The sequence below is a fragment of the Malurus melanocephalus genome, unplaced genomic scaffold (assembly GCF_030028575.1).
Source record: "Malurus melanocephalus ecotype Western Australia unplaced genomic scaffold, MMel_1.1 scaffold_1122, whole genome shotgun sequence".
NCBI lineage: Eukaryota > Metazoa > Chordata > Aves > Passeriformes > Maluridae > Malurus > Malurus melanocephalus.
Genome location: NW_026624354.1, coordinates 38,753 through 49,226, shown reverse-complemented (window position 1 = coordinate 49,226; position 10,474 = coordinate 38,753). Strand labels below are relative to the sequence as shown.

The following is a 10,474-nucleotide window of genomic DNA, read 5'->3' as shown; positions in this document are numbered from 1 at the left end:
GGGAACGGGGCTCAGCAGCGGGACCACACCGTGCACCGGGATTGCCCTGGGACTGCACCGGGCATGAGGCACCGGGCACCGCACGTGGACCCGGGAACGGGGCATGGCTCCAGGCATGGGGCACCACCCTGAGCACCGGGCACGGCACCGGGACTGCGCCAGGGCTGTGGGACACTGCTCCGGGCACCGGCACTGCACCGAGCACCCACAGCCGGGGCCGGTACCGGAGCCAGGCTGGGTGCCAGCCATCCCGGTGCCACTGCAGGGACACATCCCCTCCCCTCCCAGCTGTGCTGGGCCCCTTTCACCCCTCGCCATCCCCCCCGGAGYGGGCACTCCCTGCCCTGCACCCTCCGGGACCATCCCCGAGCTCTGGACACCACACTCAGCGCAAGGGACGATTTTAATCCAACATAAAACTTCGCGAAGGTACAAACAGAGCCGGKCGCTGGGCAGGAAAACACAGTCCCCTTGGCTTTTAAGACATTTTCCATGAAAAAAAACAAAACCCTCTTCCCACCCTCTCCGCGCCACGGGTGCGCAGCCGAGCCCCCTCATCCCGCCGTGCCAGCGGGCAGGGGGTGCCCGGTGTGTCCCCAAAACCCCGCTGCCTTCCCAAAACCTTAACACAGAGAGTGGAGAGAGAAGCAAAGGGAACACGGAGCAGCTGTGGTTGCTCGTTTTTTGGGGGATTGAACAGCACCAGTCGGACGGGAGAAGCGGGATACGGAGCCTGGCACAAACCACACGTGCACGAAAGAATCCAACACGCAGCCCAAAAAATCGCCTGGGGGGCACGGATTGATGCCTGATGGCAGCGGGGACGGCAAAYCAGGGATGGTCACCCCCATGTCACCGGCACGGTGCTGGCACCAAACCACGGCACGGGGGAAAGCCGGAACATGCATCAACAAATGGAAACGTTTATATCCCAGAAAACGGCAGAAATAGGGGAGAAATGATGGGTTGAGCTGTTGTTTGTCACATAAAGGGTGACGGGGGGAGGAAGAAAGGAGGATGAAATTCCCAAATTACAAGTGAAGCGGCATAGGCGCTCACTGGGTTGGGGTGATTTTTTTTTTTTAATTAAAAAAAAAAAAAAAAACAAGGAAAATTGGGATTTTGTGGATGTCTGTGCACTGATCAACCAAAACCACAGGGTTTGATGGCAGAGAAATGGAAAGAGAAAAAAACTGACCCTAAAAAAACCCCATTAATGTTCCCATCTCATTGCTGACCTTGTGGAGATGTCTCTGCTTTTCTCACCTGGAAGGGCCAATGGAGCCACGTGGCTACAAAATCTCCAAATAAAATAATTAAAACCTTTTTATATCTCCTGTAATCTTATAAAATGATCCATGTGCTCATCATCTGACAATATGCAAAGAATTGCCCTCCCTCTGCATCCCAGCCCGGAGCGCCAGCATTTTGGGGATGTTGCTGTGGGTTTGGGGTTYTGTTTTAATTTTAAATATTAGAATTACGGGTTTCTTAGGAGATCCRGGGTGTTTCCAGCTAGAATTGAAGTTAAAAAGTACGGAAAAGCAAGTGGGTTAGAAAACAGTGGGCTGGGAGCTGGGAGACGCACGGAAAAGGCTGGGACTCCCAGAGCTGGGTTGGCCCCTGCGACGGTCCTGCACTGCCCGTTTTAGCTTATAAAAAGTAATAAATTAATTAAGGAATATTTGCATCGAGTCCTTTCTGTACACAGAGGTCGGGGGGGCCCAGCTGGGGAAACGCCGCCGCCGGAAAAGCTCCTGCGTCTCTATAAAAATATGAGCATCTTTCAGGGAGTACAAAAAGCCTTCCCGGGGCKCCAAGAGCCGGGGCAGCGCCAATGTCCAGAGCGGCTCCGGGGACGTTTCTCTCGCGGATTTGCCGCACAGGACGGGGCGTTGGGGAGGCACCGGGATGCCACCGAGCCACCCCTGGTGCCAGCGTGTGGCTCAGGCGTGCTTGGCCCCGCTCCACGTGCCCCGGGGAGCCGGGAGATGAGCGCCTGGTGGCTCCTGGCCCTGTGCCGGCGTTTGCCAGTGGCCGGCGGATCCCTCCCCGCAGTTCCGCTGCTGCTGGGAGCCACGGTCCCGGTGCTCGCAGCCGTCCCACCACGGCAAGGAGRTGCTGCCGCTCGGCTGCTCGGCGCTGCTGATGGGGTAGGAGCCCTGGCATTCCCACTCGGCCACCGCCGGCTCCTGCTCGTCGCTCTCCGAGCCCTGCACCGCGATCTGCGGCACCGTGCCGGGYTTCGGTTTGGGCGGCGGCGGCGGCTCCTGGGCAGCCGTGCCCTGCCCTTCCTCGCTCTTGCCGCCGTCTTCGCCTCCCGCCGCCGTCTCCTGCTCGTCAAAACTCACTTCTTGCACCGCCTCCTGCTTCTTGAAGGAGTCCCGGCGCTCGGACAGGTTCAGGCGCCGCATCACCACCATCTCCTGGTCGCGGTCGTGCCGCTCTGTCAGCCGGGAGCTGGACGGGTGGTACCCGTGCTCCCCGGGGTACGGCAGCGCGTCGCCCTCCCCGAGGGCCTCCCCATCCAGCGTGGACATCTCCAGCCCCAGCTTGCGGCCGCCGGCGGATTTCTTCTCGGCCAGGATGGTGACGATCTTCTCGGCCGACTGGACGCGCTTGAGGAGGGGGGAGCGGGGGCAGTCGGCGCTGCGGGGCCGGGAGCTCTGCCGGACGATGGTGGGGGGGGACAGGGTCTTGCCCTGGAAGGAATGGGGGGTTTTGGGGTACCCGGGGAGCGGAGACGGGGAGCGCTGTGGGGAAGGCGGGCGCTGGGCCGAGGAAGGGGTGCAGGCCAGGGGAGAGGGGGGGATGCTGCTGGTGGATTTGCGACGTCCCACTTTGTAGCGCTGCCCACCCAGTTTGGGGGCCAGCCCGTGCAGGGAGCTGGGGCGCACGTGGCCGGCGGGTGACGTTGGGGTGCTGGAGGAGGGAGAGGTGCTCTGAGGGGACACAGCATCTGCCGTACAAAGAGAAAAGGTCACTGTAGGGACGCAGGGACACGGCCTCCCCGAGGGACACGCAGCACCCTGCCCCGCCCCGAGCCAATGTCCCCGCTTTGGGTACCTGAGGGCAGGTCGGGAGCGGGGCTGCGGCACGGCGTGGTGGGACCCGGGGACAGGCTGTGCGTGGGGGACTCCGGGAGGCTCTCGCTGGAGGACAGCGAGTGATGGAGGCCGGAGGAGAAGCTGCGGCTTGTGTGCAGCACCGACGACTGCTTGGAGATCTTCTTGAAAAGGGATTTCCTCCTGCTAGAGGGGACGGGAATAACTTTGGTTACTCCTTAATGGTGTCAGTCTCAAGTCTGCTGATCTGGTGACAGCAGGACTAGACCCCAGTGGACCTCTGGTACAACCAATCCAGAGCATCCAATCCAGTTTTGGGTTCCACTAGACACCCCAGAATGCCACAAATTGGGGCAAAAGCCATTTTATCCCAGTTTTACCTACCTGTCTTGGCCATCCCTTTTCCTGCTCTTTTTACTCCTCCGTGCCATCCTCGTCTTGGAGCTGTTTTTCCGTGCAGGGCCGATTTTGATGGAGGTGTTCTCCAGGGCAGTGGTCCTCAGGGCCACTTTATTCCCGCTCTGAGGGATGGAAAACAAATCTTTGCAACACCGGATCCGACCCAGCTCCCACCTCAGCTGCTCAGAGTTGATATCCTGGGAGAGCAGAGCAGCTTTGGGCACCCACCTTGAGCAGCAGCTCCACGACATCCCGATGGACCAAACCCAGCACGGACTCGCCGTTCACRTGMGTGATGAGATCGCCCGCCCTCAGCCCGGCTTCCTGTGCAGGGCTCCCCTCCTCCACGCTCTGCAATCCACACACACGGATTTTATTGGGATGAAAGTTCCCTCCTGGGGTTTTCCCACCGGGAAATGCAGTGTTTGGCAGCGTTAGACCCCAAGCACGTACCCAGACCATGTGGTGGACGGTGTAAACGTCACTGTCGCCCATGTAGACGCGGATGGCTCGCAGRGTGAAGCCGTACTTCTTGCCYGAGCTGTGRATGATGATGGGYGGCCGCAGGCTGGCGATGGCCAGYGAGGAATCTCTGCTCGGGGAYGAGTCCCGGGAAGAGGGGTTGGAYGAGAGGGAGTGRGGGGAGATGGGGCTCATCAGGGCRCCRCCACCRAAGTCATCTGCAAGCAGGAGAAGCYGGTTCAGCCTGGGAAAACCACGTGGCAGTGACCATCCAGCAGGATGAACCACAGAGCACACGGACCTGAGGTGATGATGAGGGACAGGGCTGAGACAGAGGCGGATTTGGGCACCCGGCTGCCCAGCGAGGCTCTCTGCCGCTCCGGCAGGTCCTTCTGGGTGCTCAGCCGGCGGCCCCCGCTCGGCTCCAGGCTCCGGGGAGTCGCGTTCTTGGTGCCMGTGCTGTTGCTCCGCAGGCGGATGCGGTTCAGGCTGACGAGATCGGCTGCGCAGAGGGGAGAAGGGAGAGTTTGGGGATGTGGAGAAGACACCCTGTTTCATACAGGACCCCTGGATTTCAGCTTCTCTATTTCCATGTCTCTGTAACCCTGGAATCCTTCAGTGTTTAACTCCAGATTCCACAGACAGCGCTGAGCTCCTGCTCTCCCATTTTTACACAAAACAATTCCTCTGCAGCCCCAAACTCAAGGACACCTCCCTGGGCCAGGCCCCAAGAGATGGAAACAACAGAGAATTGGGGGGAGCCAAGTTGGAGTTTTTGACTGCATTGGCTGCAGCTGCAATTGGAGGATTCAGCCCCGATTTTGTGCAAATGGACAAAAGTGAGAAAGGGTGAAAAAGCCGTGAGCCATTGTCCATTGTGGGTGCAGCCCCTGGCTGGGCTGGGACTGCCCTGGATGGCCCTGAAGGCCCTGCAATAACAGAACTGCTTTGGATTCTCTCMATTCTGTCCAGRYTCTRSTTTAGGTAAACCCAGATCAGACATCAGCTGCCCTCAGAGCATCCCACACCRGTGCCCTCAGCTACGCACCGGACAGCGCCGACTGCTTCACCGCACCGCCGGTCCCCACGTCCGAGTCTCCCACCACAAACTTGGGTCTCTCTGGCTTGGAGGACGCCACACAAGGGCTCTCATCCTCCGARGAGAAGGCAAACTTGGGCATGGTGTCCAGGCTGAGGGTGCTGGGCAGCGCCGTGGGGCTGCGGCTGCGCTCGTGCCGGGAGCTGTACGGCGTGACGCTGCCGGACGTCCAGGAACGGAGGCTGCGTGGGATGAGCAGGGGGACTCAGGACAACCCAAAATGGGCGAGGGTGGTGGCACTGAGTGCCCACTGACCCCTCAGTAACAGCACAAACCCTCAGTGCCACCACAAATGATGTCAGTCCAAATCCTCGCTCCCGGCACCAACCCTCAGTGTTGGCACAAACCCCGATCCTGGCACAAGCCCTGGTCCTGGCACAAGCCCTGGTCCTGGCACAAGCCCTGGGCACTGACACGAGCCCACCCCAGCAGCACAGCCCCCGCTGACCACTCACCGGGGCTCAGCGCCCGCCGGCCGGCCCTTGTCCTCATCTCCCGAGTGCCGGTCCCAGCGCTCCTCTTTGTCATCRCAGTGACTCTTTTCCGAGGAGGACAGGCTGAGGGTGGAGTTGACCGCCAGGAATTCTGAGCTGCTGTACACCTGAGGGGAGAGCAGCAGAAATTTGGGAACGCTCTGGTGTCAACTTTGACACCGAGGCTCGGCACGGATGCACTGGCTGTGGTGCCAAAGCGTTTTGGGTGCTGGAGGAGGRGCTGGGGCACCTTGCTGAAGCGGTGGGAGCAGGAGGAGAACTGCCCGATCTCCACTGATGACTCCTCATCGTTGGTTTCCTCATCCTCCGAATCCAGGTGGCGATACCTCTCGGAGCGAGCTGCAAGCCAGAGCCCGAGGGGGAAGGGGTGTCACCCTGCCTGCWGCACCCTACAGCTGTGGGGCCAGGTGGGACCCACACCCACGGGGTCACAGCCCAGTCCCAAATGCCAATTTTGGGGGAGAAGTCATTAAGGGTGAGCAGCCTGGAAAGGATTGTGTCACCTTTGTGACCCAGCTTCACCCAGGAGATTTTTTTCATCTCCCATGAGAGCATCCCAGATGGGATGATGGATTGGCAGAGGGGGAGAAGGGACGGGTTTGGCCTCACTGTCGAAGTAGCTGGTGTCATCCTCCGACTCCAGCTGGGGGATGAACTCAGCCTTCTGCCGCAGCAGCCCGTTCCAGTCCAGGTGGAGGAAGAAGGAATGGTGCTTCACCTCGTGGGCACCTCCTGCCAGGATCAGAAAGCCACATCAGGGGCACAGTGCAGGATCTGGGATGCTTCCACTCCCATCCCAAACGGCACAGTCTCTCCTCCACACATCAAATGGCTTAAAACAGGACGGACCAGAGCCCTGAGCAGCCTTCCTGGGGGGATCCCTGAGCAGGAGACCAGCTCTGAGCACCCTCAGAGTGGCAGGACATGCTTTAAAATGAAGCTTGATGGGAATCAGGGTGCCAGGTCACCCCCCAGAGCTGCTGCCCTGCGTACCCGTGCCCAGGCGCTCGAGGGGACACTGCCTCAGCAGCCGCGTGATCAGGTCCTGGGCGTCTGAGGGAAGAGCCTCGTCCCCTTCTGGCCACATAATTTCATCTGCAAAGAAAGAGGAAAAGGGGTTTGGAGAGCCTGAAAGKGTTTGGATGCTTTTAGGCAGCAGGAAAGTCCCCGGGGAGCTGCAGCAGGGGAAGTGTTCACTCAGAGTGGGAACCAAAGCTTGAGGAGCCTCCTCTCTSCTCAGCCGAGCAGGACAGGCAGGAATGAAGCTCAAGGATGAGCCACAGCTGMTGGGAACAGCAAAGCTGCCCCTGGMACTCACCACTGATGACCTGGCCAAAGAGCTCCTCGGGGGTGTCTCCGAAGAAGGGCACGCAGCCCACCAGGAACTCGTAGAGGATGATGCCCATGGCCCACCAGTCCACGGGTTTGCCGTAGCCCTGGATGAGGATGACCTCGGGGGCGATGTACTCCGGGGTGCCGCACACCTGCGGGGCAAGCAGGGGCTGACACCTCCGTGGTGACCTTGGTGACATGGCCTGGGGCTGTCCCAGAGCCTGGGGTGGCCGGTCAGTGGCGTGGAGTGGGGCTGGTACCTGCTTGTCCATGAACTCTCGCGTGTCCTTCTCCATGTGCCCCTCGTAGAGGTTGGTGGTCATGTTCATCAGGCCAATCTTGGACAGGCCGAAGTCCGTCAGCTTGATGTGGCCCATGGAGGTGATGAGCAAGCTGCAGGGGAAGACAGACACCCCAAAACGCTGCTGGTTGGTTCTGGGGACACCTAAGAAGGACCAGCTTCACCCCAGGACCTCTGGTCCTGAATCAACAGCACAGAACCAGTCTCTGGGCAGCAAAACCCACTGCAAAACCCTTCCCCAMCTAAACCCAACCCCAGCCCTGCTCRGACCCGACCCACAGCCTCACTTGTCAGGTTTGAGGTCRCGGTGSACGATGCCRTAGTTGTGCAGGTACTCCAGGGCAAGGACGGTCTCAGCAAAGTACATCTTGGCCATGTCGACGGGCAGAGGGCCCATGTTCTTSAGCAGGGTGGCACAGTCCCCTCCTGTGGGGACACAGGGGGCTCAGRGAGGGCAGGGAGCTCAGCAGACCCAGCAGGTTCCCAGCCAGACCCTCTGAGCAGCCAAACCTTGGCCACAGGGCACAGACACTCTCCTGAGTGACYATGGCCACCACCTTCATCAAGGTGACACTCAGGAGCACAAAAGCATCTCCTCTGCTCCCTGGAGCAGGGCAGGGCAGGASATGTGTCCACATGGTGTCCTTGTGTCCCAGACTTTGACACTGTCCCCTTGTCCCCGCACCGTCCAGCCCTGCTCTCACCTTCTACATACTCCATGACCATGCAGAGGTGGCGGCGGGTCTGGAAGGAGCAGAACATGCTGACCACGAAGGGGTTCTCRGCGAAGGTGAGGATGTCCCTCTCCACGAACACCTGCTGGATCTGGTTCCTCAGGATCAGGTTCTGCTTGTTGATCTTCTTGAGGGCGAAGCGCTGCCGTGTCTCCCTGTGCCTCACCAGGTACACGGCCCTGGAGGAACGGCTGGAGCTCAACACACRTCCAYCAGCACTGACCACRCCACAGGGCTGGGACAGGGAGRGCTTTGGGGTCRTGGAYAGGTGGAGACACCAATAGGASYTCCCCARCTCACCCGTAAGCYCCGTTGCTGATCAGYTTGATGGTCTCGAAGTCGCCYTCRCAGGGCTTCCTCCGCGGGACGGCGACTGAAGGCTGGCTCTGAGGAAAACACAGGTTTTTGATGATTCCCAGCAGGAATTCACCCAGCACCATCACCTACCACCTCCAAAAGCTTCTCTTTGGGTCAGAGCCCTCTCCAGCCACAAACCCCAAAGCAGAAGCCCGAGATGCTCTGCAGATCAAGAGCCCGTTCTGAGCTCTGTCCACTCAAGAAGCCGAATGAGGGACTGTGAGATCTCTACCCCCAAATACATCAACCACCCTTGGGGACAAGCCAAACTGCCATCTCCCAGACTAGGACAGCTGTGAGGAGCTCTGCTGTGGGGTGAGGCAGCAGGTGGGATACACAGGTAGGACTGCACTCACCTCACAGGTATCGTCATTCTCCGGCGTGATGGTGTTCCCGCTGTCGAAGTGATCCAGCTGCCCCATTTCTGCAGGTGACAGGCATGGATTTTACCTTCCTCATGCTTGACCCCCCACCAAAATCCCCCCCTGCCCGACCACTCTCCCTCCAAACTCGGACACCCCACAGGGATTTAGCCACATGCTTTGTTTGAGCTGTCGTATGGAGAAATTCAGGTCATGGCGTTAAGAGGTTCAAGGCGAGGTTAAACTTTTATATAATTCTTTTTTTGATACTCACTCCTGCGTTCTCCAGGGATTATGATTCCCCCCCCAGGGCCGCGGATTAAGTGTTTTTGAGCTTAATCTGCTTTGCTGAACGTGTTGGAAGCAATAATAAGGGATGTGGGGCTGGCCAGAAGGTCTTGGCCATCATCCTGCTCCTGCTGTGACCTCCCCTGCCACRGCACCAGCACAGCCCTGCAGGTCCCCCTGACACCTCCCAGTGCTCCCAGTTGTGGCCAAACTGGGAGCCCACCTCCTGCTGCAGCCTCAGAGCCCCCAGCCCAAGTGTTTCCTTACCCTCCAGAGGGTCCTTGACGAGCCCCAGTTGGCTGATGATGTAGCGGGGAATGTCGGTCTTTATGCCCTGCCCGACCTTGGCRTGTCCTTCTGCAGCTTCCAGGAGATGGTAAAACTCCTCTGGGTCGAACTCCTGGATGGGGGAAACCAAGCACAGTCGAGGAGAGGGATTTTACAAAGTTAAATATTTCCTCTAAGCCTTGCAGGTGACAGCTGTGACTGAGGACAAGCCCTGGATGCATCATTCCCCCATCATTCCCCATCATTCCTCATCATTCCTCATCATTCCTCATCATTCCCAATCATTCCCCATCATTCCCAATCATTTCCCCATCATTCCCCACCATTCCCCATCATTCCCCATCATTCCCATCATTCCCCATCATTCCCATCATTCCCCATCATTCCTCCATCTTTCCCAATCATTCCCCATCATTCCCCTATCATTCCCCATCATTTCCCATCATTCCTCCATCTTTCCCATCACTCCCCATGTCAAGGGTGATGGAAAAAAAAACGTGGCTCCGTGATTTGGCCTCAATGGGAAAACAAAGGGAGATGAAAATCTCCTTCTTCCTGCTGCAGGAACCGCAGCACAAGGTGAGTGCTTTAGAAATTCAGCATATTAGTAAAAAAAAAAAAATCCTGAAAACTCACAGAATCACAGAATGGTTTGGGTAGGAAGGCACCTCAAAAATCATCTTGTTCCAACCCCATGAGCAAGGACACCTTCCACTCCACCCAGGTTGGTCCAGGCCCCATCCAACCTGGCCTTGAGCATTTCCAGAGCATCCTGGAGGCTTTACCTCCTCTCTGGGCTGGCACAGATCACGAAAGAAAAAACAGGAGCTTCCATGTCTTACCAGACACTCCAGGAGTCGAGCAGGGCGGGAGATSATGATCAGCAGCTTCCTCACCAACTGGTCGATGAACTTCACCTCCTCACTCTCGGAGCGCTCCTGAGCCTGCCGGGAACAGAGACAGAAGCCAGGTATCTCTTGGTGGCCTCAGGAGGTGGCACCAGGCGGGGATYCACCCCATACTCACATCTCGGAGCATTTTCTCCAGTTTCTCCTGCAGCTCCATGAAGTAGCGGGAGGTGATGAGAGCTCCCTGGGACTTGGCCAGGCAGTCACGGGCCAGCTCGATGATCTGGTGGTGGATGAAGCCCAGCACGCCGTCAGCCAGGGGCAGGGTGCTGCTTGGGGCGAAGTTCCTGATGGTGTCCTGCAGCCGCTCCTCCATCTGGGCTGTGGCCTGCAAGGTGGGGGGTGGTGATGTCTGGGGGCTCATGTCCCTGTGCCATGGGTTTGG

General features: G+C 58.7%; 1 protein-coding gene across 1 annotated transcript in view; it reads right to left on the bottom strand.

Moving 5' to 3' along the window:
* Positions 1 to 1,377: 1,377 nt before the first annotated feature.
* The window catches only part of MAST3 (microtubule associated serine/threonine kinase 3), a 26,851-nt gene continuing 17,754 nt past the window's right edge, over positions 1,378 to 10,474 (bottom strand). The window contains exons 8-27 of the mRNA XM_057387062.1: positions 10,208 to 10,417; positions 10,024 to 10,125; positions 9,161 to 9,293; positions 8,600 to 8,667; positions 8,187 to 8,272; positions 7,857 to 8,065; positions 7,440 to 7,578; positions 7,112 to 7,244; positions 6,838 to 7,003; positions 6,513 to 6,614; positions 6,129 to 6,251; positions 5,749 to 5,858; positions 5,481 to 5,626; positions 4,975 to 5,207; positions 4,228 to 4,428; positions 3,918 to 4,144; positions 3,693 to 3,815; positions 3,450 to 3,586; positions 3,067 to 3,251; positions 1,378 to 2,959 (exon numbers count right to left, since the gene is read on the bottom strand). Coding sequence (XP_057243045.1) covers positions 1,947 to 2,959; positions 3,067 to 3,251; positions 3,450 to 3,586; positions 3,693 to 3,815; positions 3,918 to 4,144; positions 4,228 to 4,428; positions 4,975 to 5,207; positions 5,481 to 5,626; positions 5,749 to 5,858; positions 6,129 to 6,251; positions 6,513 to 6,614; positions 6,838 to 7,003; positions 7,112 to 7,244; positions 7,440 to 7,578; positions 7,857 to 8,065; positions 8,187 to 8,272; positions 8,600 to 8,667; positions 9,161 to 9,293; positions 10,024 to 10,125; positions 10,208 to 10,417 — 3,846 coding nt within the window. The 3' untranslated portion in view covers positions 1,378 to 1,946. The remainder of the gene's footprint in view (positions 2,960 to 3,066; positions 3,252 to 3,449; positions 3,587 to 3,692; positions 3,816 to 3,917; positions 4,145 to 4,227; positions 4,429 to 4,974; positions 5,208 to 5,480; positions 5,627 to 5,748; positions 5,859 to 6,128; positions 6,252 to 6,512; positions 6,615 to 6,837; positions 7,004 to 7,111; positions 7,245 to 7,439; positions 7,579 to 7,856; positions 8,066 to 8,186; positions 8,273 to 8,599; positions 8,668 to 9,160; positions 9,294 to 10,023; positions 10,126 to 10,207; positions 10,418 to 10,474) is intronic.